A 14,663-nucleotide genomic window follows, 5' to 3' on the forward strand; every position below is an offset into this window, starting at 1 on the left:
GTATGCGGTATGATACTGACTTTCTTTACAAAATATTTACAACAATTCTGCTTACGAGGCTCATTCTCTGGATTGAAGAGAACAACATACTCGACGAATACCAGGCTGCATACAGAAAACAATATAGTACAGTTGACCAAGTCTACCACCTTTCTTGTATCATCCAACTTCAGCTGAGCCAGAAGAAAAAGCTTTACGCTTTCTTCGTAGATTTGTTAGCAGCGCTCGACCACATTAACAGAGAAGCTTAACTTTACAAATTATCAAAGAAAGGCGTCTCTACAAAACTGGTGTCTATTATACGTTTATTGTACAAAGATACGACTGCTACAGTCTGGAATGAAACTAGTACGTCTAGCTTCTTCCAGACATCCAAAGGAGTCAAACAAGGATGCGTACTGAGTGCCCTTCTATTTGCACTATTCCTAAACGATCTACACTTAGAACTTCCAACTGGTCTCACTGTGAATAGTATGCAAATAAATGCTTTTATACGCGGACAACATAGTTCTTCTTTCTGACAGACCTAGTACCCTACAATCGATCATCGATAGTCAAAAGACGCTTTGCTCTGCCTGATAATACGCCTAACTATGCAAAGGCTTTCCTAAGTACATTAAAGATACATCTGTCATACATACGTAGAGTGATGTTAATGCCACGTAACCGCTTACCGCGTATCCTCTCTGAAGCAGTCATCGAGAAAAGAATTTATTGGGCCCAGGAATGGTCAGGCCTCTTCCAAGAGATGGAGATCGATTTCAGTCCCGAAACTCCTGTTTCAGAATGGAATCAAATGAATAAATTGCTGCTGACAAAGCTAGTAGAAAAGTATTGGAGCGATTTTACCAGCAATGCAATGCAGTCACTTTTCGACGAAGATTGCAATCTTTTCTATGCGGAAGTCCCGAATTACTTTGAAGATAATAATGTCCCTGACATAATCAGCTTAATCTTCAAAGCAAGGTGCGGTCTTTTGAACTTAAATTCTTAAACTTTTCGCAACGACTCTGTTGGTCTATGCACCCTATGTTATCAGGATGCGACAGAAAATACTTACCACTTCATTGGTGAGCGCCACATATTTAGAGGATACCGACAAAAATATCTTAGAAATGTAACTTTAGATCGGCCAACATTCCTAAAAATTTTAAATGGATCTTGCTACCCAAAACTCTACAATTTTTTAAAAGACTCGCTTAAAGATCGTAATTTATTAATAAACGCATTTTGTTAAAGCTTGCTAAGCTTTGTTTTAATTTAATTAACCTATTTTTTTTTTAACCTGACAGACGACTTAAAAACAAGTTATTGTCATACTTAATTTTGAATACTAGCCTAATAATGTTTTTGTTAAATTTTTTAATGGAAATAAAATTATATTATCTTTCTACTGACTTTCTGGCAAGACTTCGAGGAGGAAACAGCTGTCGTTGTTAAAATAATTAGCTGTGTTCCAGACATTTTTCGCAATAAAATATAAAAGTTGTTCAAATGTCAAATTTGAGGAGTGGGGATGAAATGCTCTAAGAGAGAAAGGAAACTGTCAAAATGTCTGACTGAGTACTATCGTAAGATAGTTGCACCATGTACGATGTTGATTGCAATCAAACAATACCACTTAGGAATTCAAAAAATAGATAAAAAAACTATTCTCAGACATACCGAGTGTATATGAAATTGGTTAAGCCGTTTCCGAGGAGTATGGCAATTAACACTTTGACAGGAGAATTTTATATAGAAAAAAGAAAGATATAATTTTATGAAAATTATTTGATATATTAAAGGAAATAAAATATATGAACAATATTCACATTCAACAAAACTAATATGAAAGTAAAAGAATTACTTGGGCAACCCTAGCAGTGAACGTCAAATCGAATTTGACAGCCAGCCCAAAAATTTGCCAAAAGAAATTCCTCGGACTAAATCTGGCAAAAAGGGGAAATGTTTTAATCTCTCGCGTGTGCTCTCTTTTGTAAACACGAAGTTGCAGCGTGTTTGTGATTCAGCCATTAAACTTTCAGTCTGAAACTATTTGAAACTAGGTCTGGAACAGAGCTATTGTGAGTTTGTGATGGAATATTTTGCGTTCAGTTAAATTTCTATTTAGTATTAAGAACCGAGGTTTGCTAGAAGAACAAACAGAATTTCGGAATTAAAAAAAGTAACGTTTGATAATCTTAATTAAGACTTCCTCACAATTCCATATGAAAATCTTTTACCAAAAAAATGTTATACTTAAAATGTATTATTAGTTCCATTTTTGGCAATAAATATCGACGTTAAAGTGTTAATTTTGTATCTGCAATCAAACTTATGTTAAACGAAAGCGACAGAATTTAAAACGTCGTCTACATTAAAACGATGCAATTTGTATCGTGGTTGGTGTCACAGAAATCTATGTACATAATTATTTTGTAAGCAGAAATATAATGTATAATGTAGCTGTTTAATTTTAGTAACCCATAGTTTCACGTTTTTTTTCTGTATAGTATTACAAAATTTGTAGCGGCTCCGTATCAAAGTACCTTTCAGAATAAAACCTTAAAAGAACCTCTTCGCTAAAAAAAAAGTTAAAGATTATAAATTTCCAACATTTCTTGTCATTGTTGGATAAGGAAATATGAATAATAATTTATTTTAATTTCGCAAAGAGTTAATGGCAACAAATATAACGCCATCTGAAGATCTACACATACACTGCCAATCACTAGGATGAGGCCACATATTTTTCAACCGATTTTCGGTCCGATACCTGTTGGAATTTGTTTAACCCGGAAAATTTAACTACATGAGAGTAGGTACATATTTTCTTAAAACAAAGTGATACAATTATAGGGTTAATTAGAAAAGACCGTTGGAATTTCCCTACATTAATGAATGAGCTACCTAAAAAAGATTTAAAAAAGTGAGTCACTAGGATGAGGCCATTGCGAATATTTCGTTGTAGTTTAGATTTATTAAATTTCAACTACAAATGGGTTCCGGAAAGACGTTGACAGTAGCAGAAAGAGGACAAATCGATGCTTTCAAGGGAATGGGACTCTCAAGCCGAGAAATAGCAAGGAAGCTGAACAGAAGTAAGACAGATGTAAACAACTATCTTGCTGATCCTCAAAACTATGGAAAAAACCAAAAAGGACGCACAGCCCAAGCAACAACATCCCGAGAAAAGCGGTTAATTTTACGTATTGCTTCAAATTCTAATCAATCAGCTACTAAAATAAGGTCCAAAAGCGGAGTATCAGCCAGTATTTCGACAGTCCGAAAGATAATAAGAAAAGATGATACTATCCAGAGAAGAAAACTCAAAAAGAAACCTGTTCTAAAGCAAGTACACAAGGAGCTGCGAATGAACTTTGCAACAGAACAATACTCTTGGAGCAGTCAATGGAAACGCGTAGTCTTTTCGGATGAAAAAAAGTTTAGCCTTGACGGCCCCGATGGTTACAACTTTTATTTCCATGATTTAAGAAAAGAGAAACTAATTTTGGAAAGACATCACAGCCGTACATCAGGTGTTATGGTGTGGGGAGCTATCACCTACTATGGCAAAATCGAATTGGAGTTTCTTTCTCTAACAATGAACGGAAACAGCTACAAATACATGTTGGAACGCTCATTTCCGAAGATGAAAAATATTTTTGGACCTCTGCCTTGGATTTTCAAACAAGACAATGCCCCATCCACACTTCCAGGGTTGTCAAAAGCTGAATTTTATCAGAAAACGTAGAGCTTTTGCCATGGCCACCCTATTCACCGGACTTGAACATAATCGAAAACGTATGGGCATGGCTATCTCGAAAAGTTTATGAAGGCGGTAGACAATTTGAAGACAAGGACTCCTTAATTGAAGCTATCCGTGATGCCTGGGACGAGATTTCACTTGACTATTCAAAAAAAAACGTTATGATTCCATTCCAAACCGTCTAATAGATGTCATATCGAAAAATGGGGGGCATACTCATTATTAATTGAGAAAAACTTAATAAATAAATGTTTGAAAACCAAAAACTGTAAACATTTCTTTCATTTTTTTGATATTTTATAAGATTTTTCATGTGGCCTCATTCAAGTGACACACTTTTTCATACTGTTTTTAAGTAGCTCTTTAATTAATGTACGGAAATTCCAACTGTTTTTTCTATTTAACCCTTTATTTTATTACTTTTTTTAAAGAAAATATCTACCTACTCAAATGTAGTAAATTTTTATTGGTACGAAATTTCCAGCAGGTATAAAGAACGAAAATCGGTTGAAAAATATGTGGCATCATCCTAGTGATTGGCAGTGTATTAAACACATACAGGCCTATTCTGTAATTCATCGGGGGGAATTTCACTTGAATTTTCACTAATCATTATTCTTGTATTCATTCGAAGTGTATCTGTGTATGTCGGTAACGTCGGTAATACTGCGCGGTATTCTTTTATTCACGTGAAAGCTTTAATTCTATACAATTCAGATCCGCATATAAAATGCAGCGGATTTTTCCTTTGATGTCTGGTTTGTTAATTTTTGTAAGCAAAATGTAAGTGAAAACTAATTTAATGCAAAATTTGGAATATTTGTTTTGTAAATAAAAGAATATTAACATTTTTAGGGGAAGGAAGACACTTTTTAACATTTCTCCAACGCTCTCTGTTTGAGGATCTCTCTTATTTTTTTGCTTACAATTGCAATAAAAAGTCCGATACTGTCCATTTCCAAAAATTACACAAATTATTCTGTTTAGGTGGATTGATTAAAACTTAATTTTTGTATGAATCAAAACAATTTATGCAACATTCCCAAGATTTTTACATGAACAGCAGTTTATTTGAATGTCAAATTGGTTTGGGATAATGTAGTTCACCCGATGGATAGCAGATTGCAAAGGCAGAGTGAAAGGGAATCGAATGAGTGAATCGAATATACGATCCACGTGAGTAGCTGAATAGGGCTGATACTCTACGAACAAACCCTTTTCCTTCGGTTTTTATTAAATTCAGATTAAAATAAAAAAATAGAAAACAATGAGAACTAATTAAATTTAAATTTCTGATATTTTCTTAACATGTTCCCTTTAAAACTCTCCATAAAATTAAGTTAAAACTAGTGTGAATTTTGTTTTAAATTATTCTGACAAATTATCAATCGATTTAAAATACAAAAACCAAACAACTGCGAATCGTTTTTTCATTTATTTATTTATCACTCTATTATCATATGAAATCCCAAAAAACACGGCTATTGTTGAATGACTTTAAGTCAGTTGCGGTAAATTGAGGTCAGAGTGGAAGTTATAATTTGAATTTTAAGGTATACACATAGTCTAAAAAGTCTCTCGTCAGCAGCTTTTTGTTTTTTTGATTCTGAGATAAGTATTTACTATAACAATGTATCAAAAACAAGGATTTTGAAAATCATCACATTTTTTTTAAATAAGCTAAAAGGGTGAAGGTGGAAACTACAATTTTTTAATGTTACCAGTTTGGTTTTTACATTTATTCCTAGTACTTTTTTTTAAACACTAAATTTAGGCTGCTGTACGGATACTTTTTGGAATAAGTGTATGTATATTAAAAATAATACTTTTACATTTATAAAAAACAAGAAATAACAAATTTTTATATATGAATTTGAGGCAAAAAACATAGCAACATTTAAAACAATCAGTCTTGCTCAAACTTTTGCTTAATTTCTCTTTTGAATTAACCTGTCATATATTGGGATTGCACTCAGTTATAAAAAAAGTCGAACTAAATTTCTATCATAAGTGCAAAGAGCACAATTATCGTTAACATAGATCATAGTATACCCTGATAAATGAAATCAAAATTGAAGAGATATGTCACCAATTACAGAACGATAAAGAACTAAATAACCCGAAAACAGTTATTGACGAATTAAGAAACACCCTGTTTTAAAAACAAATATCATCATACAAAAAATATGTGCTCATTTTTCCCCTCAACTTTGTTTACTAATGCCACGGAAATATTAATATCATACAAAAATGTATTCTTAGAAAACTTAATTTTTATCACTCTTCAGAACCCCAATTGTTGCAGTCTTGTTGTCGATATAACAAGCATAATATGACTAACAGAGTTTTAAACATTATACATATGTATAAATAAATAAATAAATGGTTTTGTAGTTTTGAAGTGCATAGATGGTCGATAGATTTTGCAATGTGTATGTTATGTATTTACATCTTTAATATTGTGATAAGAATACACGTTGCCAACTTCCGAATAAAATATTTTTATTTTATTTTTTTGGAATACTTTATCAAACACTGATAAAAAGTTTTAGATAAGTTTGTATGGTAAATAAAATATCTTTGTTTGGTTTTTCATATACTGAAACTGAAACTCAGGAAATGAATGACTAATGGTAAGATTAAATTTTAGAACAAAGCGTATACTAGTTATAAAATATAACTCACCTTCGGGAGTTCCCTTTTGTGTTTAAATATTAATCCATCATTCTCAATGTAATCGGGAACTTCCTTTCGATCTTTAAAATTAAAAATCATAGTATTGTTTTCAGGTAGGCTTCCAGCTGCTGTTCGTTTCTTTCTGGGGATTATAGCAGATGACCAACCGAGCGCTTGAGAATTATTATCATCCTCATTTCGAGCAACGTCGATCTTGTTTAAACTCGATGTAACAATACTTCCGGTTATTTTGGCCATCGAAATATTTTCCCCTCCAGATATCTCAACTTTTTTCTCGTTATTGATTTTATTTTTCTCAATTTCCCGGCTGGTTAGTGCGGGTTGCACCTGATTGAAAGAAATTTCTTCAGTACTATTATTTTTAATCTTCGAGTGTCGGGGCTCAGCTAAAAGTGGTCTGATTATTCCAATCTGCTTGACTGTGTTAGTAGAAGAAGAACTTGTAGAAACAGTCGGTATATCGTGCAAATACGTAGGAGCCGGAGAATCTCCATTTAAATTCGATGAAGCATGATTGTCTGCGAAAATAAATTGTTGACTGGATCCAGCTTTAGCAATATTTTCGAGTGCCGATTTCGAAATTTGTTTTTCCTCAACATTTACTACGTATTCTCCGTCTAAAGATTCGTCGTCGTCGTCGTCGTCTTCTGAGTCTCGTTCCGAGGATTCCGAAGAAAATTTACTGTGACGATCTTTGAAAGATGGCGTTTGTAGTGGGACTGATTGGGTTGGTGTGGTGGGCGACTCTATCCGTAGTTTTTCGATTGATTTAGTTATTTCAGTTACTGGTGAGTCAAGCGGTGTGGCTGTTTTCTCAAAGAATTTATGGCGAGGAATAATATCGGGCGAATTATCTGATAAACTTTCAAGAACACTACTGGCAGTTCCAACATTTCTTATCGGTGTGGATTCCGTTTTAGATTTTGTAGTCTTTTTATTAATGCTGCGACTTTTTGGGGTTGGTGTTGAACTTAAAGGAGATACAATTTTATCTGCCTGCTGAATTGGAGACACAATAATTGGACTTGGTGTGGCAATAATGTTGTTTACAGCTTCCGACGTTATTGGCTTTGACTTTTGATTTGGCTTTTTGGGACTTACTGGAGGTTTGGGGAATGTTATAGCTGGTTTGTTTTGTGTTATTATAAATTTATAATTTGCAACCTTTGTAGCAACTTCTCCACTATTACGATTTGTAGTGCGACTCCTACGATTGGTCGAAGCTTCGAATATTTTAAGTGTTTGCTTAACTAAATCAGGTGGTGGACGCTCGGTGTCATCTATGATCGATGCGAGGCGTTTAGGAGGATTGCTATCAGTTCCTGATAGAAGACGTTCTCGTGCATTGTTTATTTTGTCATCTATCGTCACTACATCGCTAGCAGCTGCATTAGTTTCATTTGATAACTGACTATTGGAAAAATTCCAAGGCGATTTCTCACACAACAATGCCTCGACTGATCGGGCACGTTTCAATGAATCGTTTCCACGTTTTATATGACGTGAACGATGTTGATTGTTGTAAGATAATCCTGTTGGGCACGTAATATTTTCAGGAGTATCCTTTGAATTTCTTTTATAACCATAACCAATCACTGTTTCGCTAGAAGTGGTTCCTTTACTACCCACTTGCGATACTGCAACCGAAGGACTAGTTGTTTCTTTGTTAATATTATCTGATGTATCATACTCATCATCGTCTTCTTCGTGAACACATTTCTCATCCAGAAGATTATTGAGTGAAGTCGCACGACGTAAGGAATCTATAGACAATCGCTGTTTGTCCATAGACTGACGCAAGGCTAAACTTAAATAGCGACAACGCAACTTTGACACAATACCCGGCCCATATTGCAGCTCTTCAGATGGATCAAAATCCAGTTCGTTTTTAGTTATTTCGTTCATATCGCGAACGGCAACCATTTTCTTTGTATTATTATTAGTCACGCTTTTAGACGACGATTCGTTACTTGCGGCTGTGGTTTTCAGAACAGAGGGTGCTAAACTAGTGTTCTGATTTTGATTCTGATTTGAACAACGAACCTTTGTGTTGATTTTATAATTATGGTGTGTGGAACCTATTGTATTGACATTACCAATATTTTGATTTTTTATAAATGGCAAAGAACCCGATGACGACCTAACCGAATCACTCTCAATGCCACATGGCTTTTTAATAATCCCAATTCCGGCGCCTGGTAATGATTTAAGTGGAGCTGATGATGAGGGTGTCAAACAACTAACATTTGTTGTTTTATATTTATGTTCAGTTGTTGAAAACAATTTTGAATCTGTATCTTTAGAGTCAAAATCATTAAGGCTCACCACGCACGCTGAGCTTGAGCTATCACTTTCGCGTCTACAGATTAACTGATTCTGATGGTATTCATCGTCTTCGCCTTGCTCACCATCGCCACCACCATTATCGTTGTTGTTGTCTTTGCTCATGTTTGTAGTTAAATCAGGTTTTTGTTGGAATATGTGTAGATTGTGTTTCTGTTGTTCGTCACTAACACACAGTCCACTAGAATTGTTGTCATTGTTGTTTTTTTTACTAAATTCAACTTCTGCTTCTGCCGCCACTTTTAAACCTGAACTTAAACGGGATTTTGAAGTTAAAAGAGAATCAGAAACAGCAGAATCAGAACTTGTAGTTGTTGTCGTTGTCGTACTCGTAGTCGATGTGTTGCTGTTGCTGCTGTTGATCGTTCCTCGCTGATCAGTGAATTTTTTTCGAAATCTCACATTCTCTTGGGGCTGGGGCAATGTTGTACTGCCGGTACTGCTGCTGCCATTGCCATCATAGATATTCTTTTCTATAGAACCAACAACAACTGATCGCGACACTAAAACTGATGATGCCAGTTGTTGGGATTGGGACTGGCACTGGGATTGCGATTGTAACACAGATGCAGACCTCGTTTGCAGTTTTTCAGTATAATGGTGAATAGAATCACCAGAAGCAGAAGGTTTATTATTAACTTGCGTGTAATGACCTCCACACAAAAATTCGATTTTGACTTTTTGTTGTTGTAACTGAGTCGTCTGAGTGGTAACCGGCGTTTTAACCACATTGTTAATGATAGTTTTTGAATTGTTAGTAATGGAATTTTGACTAGTATTACTTTTATTTGTATCATTTGTATTAATACTTGACGAACTTAGTAGCTTATCACTGCTGTTATTATTATTGGTAAAGACTATTCCATTTTTCGAATCGCAGTTTGGTGATACTGAACCTAGAGCGTCTGTGCTGTTCACATTAGCAATAGTATCTGTAAAAAAAAAGAATTATTTTTTTGTTTATATGTAGAATACACATAATAAAGAGTTATTAAGTACAAGTTGTAGCGGCAAATTGTTGTGCATAATTATTATATGGCTTCTTTATAAGCTCTTTATAATCGAGACAAGTTTTTTTTGTTTTATTCGAAGAAATTCTTCAATTCTCAGGTCTAAGAACAGTTTTGTTTACTGAGTTAAGTTAAAGTAAGAAAATATATGTGTAAATATAATATTGTAGGCTTTAATAGAGTAGGTATGTTTTTATTATCTTTTTATTTTAATTGTCTTCCTGCATATAACATAATTTAGTGGTTTACCTAATAATTTTTATACAAATTAAGGTATGTTAAAAAAAAAATTTAAATTTGAAACATTTTGAAAAAATAAATTCTGAACAGAGTTTTTATATTTATATTAATTTAATTTGTATTTATATTTTGTATACATCATGAATGTTGAATAATGAACTACCTTCTGGAATAAGAATCAGATCTTTGGTTATTTCAAAAATATCCAAACAAAATGTATATTTAATATGATTCTACTTCATTTTTTTAAATAAGCCCTAATCAAGCTCCAAACAAACAAAATTTAGCACAAAAATAAGTACATAATGGGTATAATTTATTTATGCGGAATTTATAAGGAAAATGCGTAATAGCGGCTGTTATTTTTAGAAGTGTTATTTTCAATCTGGCAATACTCTTTTGGAGTTGGTGTATTTGACAGATGTCACTTGATTTATGCTCAATTTGGTTGGCCATTTCGTAATAAATAGACTAACAACAGAAATACGTTTTTAAAAACTTTTGGTGAACTTATTACCTCGTGCCCTGGGCCTATGGCATAGCCTTATGAGATAGTTGAACTAATTTTTGTTGGGCTATGTGAAGTCGCTTGTCTACGCAGATAAATAATCTTGCACATGAGCTTTCTTTTCTTTCACATGAGTTTTATTTCTATTTGCAGACAGCGACAAATAATAAATAATAAATTGAGTGGCGCAACAGTCCGTTTGAGAACTAGGGCCTAGTGACTTACAACTCTCAACCATTCCTGTGTGCGATTACTGTTGTCAGGGATGGAAGGGACCTACAGTTTTTAGCCGAACCCGAACGGCAAATTTAAGAAAGAACTTTTCATGGCAAGAATTAATATGGACAACTTGTAAATTCCTCGCAAGAGACAGTACCCGTGAAAAAAGCTTTAGGTGGCATAGGCAGGGATCGAACCCAAGAACTCTCGCATGACAGTTCATCGCACTAACCATCATGACATGGGTACTACGACAGCGACGAATTGTCAATTTATAATTACCCTTTCCTCTATATTTTCCTCAGCCATGATCTTTCACACAAAAACAAAACAAGAGATGGTATAATAGTGAAATGTGAGGTTAAGTTGCGTGGGAACAATTTATTCGTTGCAGTGTGGATGGTATGTGGAACGCAAATAGTTTGACAGTTCGTAGCAACCTCAGTGCAATTCTTTAATACCAAATTGTGTTTACAAAATTGTCTTGTTTTAGAGAACAAAATGCAAATTATATTATCCTAACATGAGTGTCAATTGGTTTCTTATAATTTAAATGTGTTTTTGTTTTTCAAAAACTGAATTCCAAACAAAAACTCATTTAAATTTTTTTATTTGAATTGTCTTTCTGCATATAACATAATTTAGAGATTTCATAATGTCTATACAAATTAAGGTATGTTAAAAAACAGATTTAAATTTGAAAAATAATTTCTGAACCGAGCTGTTACATTTATATAAGTTTGACTTTTATTTATATTTTGTACGCATTATGAATGTTGAATATTGAACTACCATGTAGGTACATGATATGTATAATTTATTTATTTAGAATTTATAAGGAACATGTGTAATAACGGGTGTTATTTTTAGCCGTGTTATTTTCAATCTAGCAATACTTTTTTGGGCTCAACTTTCCATTACCGCAGCACGAATTTCGACTCGCGGTTTTTTTTATTCGATAGATATGTGCAAATAAATAATAACTATAGCAATTTTAGAGCGAGGAAACATTTATTTCTATTTTTAATTAATTTTTAAAGTTCACTTTTTTACATACAAAACACACAAAAATGGTTGATTTTGACCTTTCTTCCCAGTTTTATGTTCAGTGTTGCCATACTTGTTTTTTTTGTTGGTGGTTTCTTTTATTTTAGTGTTCAAGTGAAAAAGTATTTTGCTTATACCCAAACTCGCACCCACCCCAAATCCTATAGTGACCCCAAGCAGGGGGGTTGCACGAACAGCTACATACCTAGCTGTTAGTACGTCGCGTCGTGCTATCAATTAAAAAAAAATTGTTTTAGGCTCAAAAAATGCAATACAAAAAAAGTAGGGTTAAGTCCGAAAAAGAAAATAATTTCTTTTATGACTTAAAGTTGTTTCCTCGCCCTAATATTTAAAACATGTTCTATTGAGACCCCTACCTAACTGCAAAAAAAAATCAGAAGGAAATTCGTGCTGCGGTAATGGAAAGTCGCCCCCTTTTTTGGAGTTCATATTTTTGCCAGGTGTCACTTGATTTATGCTTAGTTGGTTGGCCATTTTATTATAAATAGACTAACTCCTGAACTACGTTTGCAAATCGTGCAAATTTAATAATGGTTTTGTTCGTGCGAAGCATCAATTAATAGAAAAAAAAAATTTGGTGAGCGTATTACCTCGCATCGTGGCCCTATGACATAGCCTTATTAGAACTAACGTTGAACTAATGTTTGTGGGGTTTATGAAGTCGCTTGTCTACGCAGAAAAGTCCGAGACGAAAGAGAGAGATGTATACGTCCACACACCAACTAGTTACTAACTTTACTCATTCAATTAAAACAAAATGCACGATTGGATCGCACGAACTTGTTCATTTATCCAAACAATCAGTTTAAAAAAAAAATACATACAATTTAAGATTTAATAACATACCTGCGAAATAAGCTTGGGGGCGACTTTCCCTTACCGCAGCACGAATTTCCTTCTGATTTTTTTTTTAGTTAGGTAGGGGCCTCAATAGAGTATGTTTTTAATATTAAGGCGAAAAAACACCTTTAAGTCATAGAATTTTTTTTTTCTTTTTCGGACTTAACCCTACTGTTTTTGTATTTAATTTTTTGAGCCTAAAACAAGAATTGATAACATAGCGCACAGTGGTTCGGGTTGTATGGGAGAGCGGATAAAGGTCTGTTTAATCTGAACGGTTCAACGGATTTAAAGAAATTTGACAAACATGTTTAGATTCGTCATATACATATTTGGTCAGAATTTCGTTTAAATAAAATAATTATAAAAAAAGTTATTGACATTGTTCTAAAATTTGAGGGTTTTGATGTTTGTATGGGAGAGTACAAAAATCTATAAAATCTGAATTATTAAATGTATTTTAATGAACATACTTGGTCAAAATTTGGTCAAGAAAAAATTATTTTTCTAAAATTTGATGTTATATTTAAATAAAAATTTTTTTTTAGTAAAATCTTTTAGGGCATTCTTAATACTTCATAATATCGTTTCGACAATTCTGCTTGTATAAATAATGCAAGAGTCTTATCCGGATCAAATTGTGAGCAGGAAAAGCACTGCTGCATAGTTCATAATTCTAATTTCGTGTCTCTTATACCTTTTAGCTCGATCAGAGCATTCGTCAAAATACTTTCGTGGTTTTCCCATATTAGTTGACGTTTCGACGTTTCGGGACTTTGGGTTAGTTCTACTTCGAAAACTACTTCGAGCCAATGAGTGTATTTTTTTCAAATGACTTTTTTTTTTATATGAACTGCGTTCCATAGAATTAAAAAATGAGGCATAAAACGTGTCTTTAATTTTGACAGCACAGTTTCTACTTGCTCAGAAATTAAGTTGGGGTATTCCCTTACAAAATATGGTAGAAGATTTTGAACATCATGACCATTAGAAATAAGTTCACAACACAATACCGAATAAGGCATTTCGATTGAATCCATTTTAATGAATAGAATGCACTATATTTGTTTGTTATTATATTTCAACTCACTTTTTGGTTGATCAAAGGGTACACATTTTTCTTAAACACCTTGCACAAATGCTCAATAACTTAATACTGACTTTTTTTAAATAATGGGCTTAACCAAATTATTCTGACAATTAATACGAAAGAAATCAAACTTTTTGGTAAACACCACCGTCAAAACGGAGTTTTTTTAAATCCGATTCAGTGAAACATTTTTGATCATAACTTCCACATCTGCATCTGATTTTTTTTTGTGCTTTAACATGAATGTATGGAGCATATGCTGGCATCTTGGTATCTTTTGGCGCATTTTTTTTAAATCAAAGAGTTTAAAAAAAAACGCTTCTTTTCCTAGTACTAAAGCTTCAGATTACTTATTGAAGGTATCTTTTATGAATACATAATCAATATTTTAATTTTTTTTTTAGATAATCGAAAATTTAACAATAAAATTATTTAAGAAGCTAGAGAATTTATTTAAAGGAACTTCGGAAAAAAACATCTCGAAATTTGTTGAAAATATGGTTCGCGATTTGAGGAAAAATAATTTTTTAACTTTGAGGACTTGTAAATCAGAACACACAATATATATGTTAAAAAACACTTTTAAATCATACGCTCGGGTTATCTAAGAGTACTTAAACAAACAGTTTAAAAGGATACATATGACTTTTTAAAAAAAAAACTTTGTTCCGCTCTCGCACCACTGCGCGGCGGCGCGGCGTACTAACAACTGTAACCCCCTGCTTGGGATCATTAAAGAATTTGGTGTTGGTGGAAGAAATGTCAAAATCAATCATTTTTGCGTGTTTTGTATGTAAAAAGTGAACTTTGAAAATTAATTTAAAATAGAAATTATTGTTTATTACTCTAAAATTACTATAGTTACTATTTATTTGCGCATATCTATCAAATGAAAAA

General features: G+C 33.3%; 1 protein-coding gene across 2 annotated transcripts in view; it reads right to left on the minus strand.

The window, feature by feature from the left end:
- LOC129942257 (probable serine/threonine-protein kinase DDB_G0282963) overlaps positions 1-14,663 on the minus strand; it is a 65,812-nt gene that overhangs the window by 14,018 nt on the left and 37,131 nt on the right. For both annotated transcript variants that reach the window (XR_008781006.1, XM_056051115.1), the window contains exon 2: positions 6,437-9,723. Coding sequence is in view for 1 of the 2 variants with exons in the window: in XM_056051115.1 (XP_055907090.1) it covers positions 6,437-9,723 (3,287 nt within the window). In the remaining variant the exon portion in view is untranslated. The remainder of the gene's footprint in view (positions 1-6,436; positions 9,724-14,663) is intronic.

Source organism: Eupeodes corollae, chromosome 1, assembly GCF_945859685.1.
Source record: "Eupeodes corollae chromosome 1, idEupCoro1.1, whole genome shotgun sequence".
NCBI classification, from domain to species: Eukaryota; Metazoa; Arthropoda; class Insecta; order Diptera; family Syrphidae; genus Eupeodes; species Eupeodes corollae.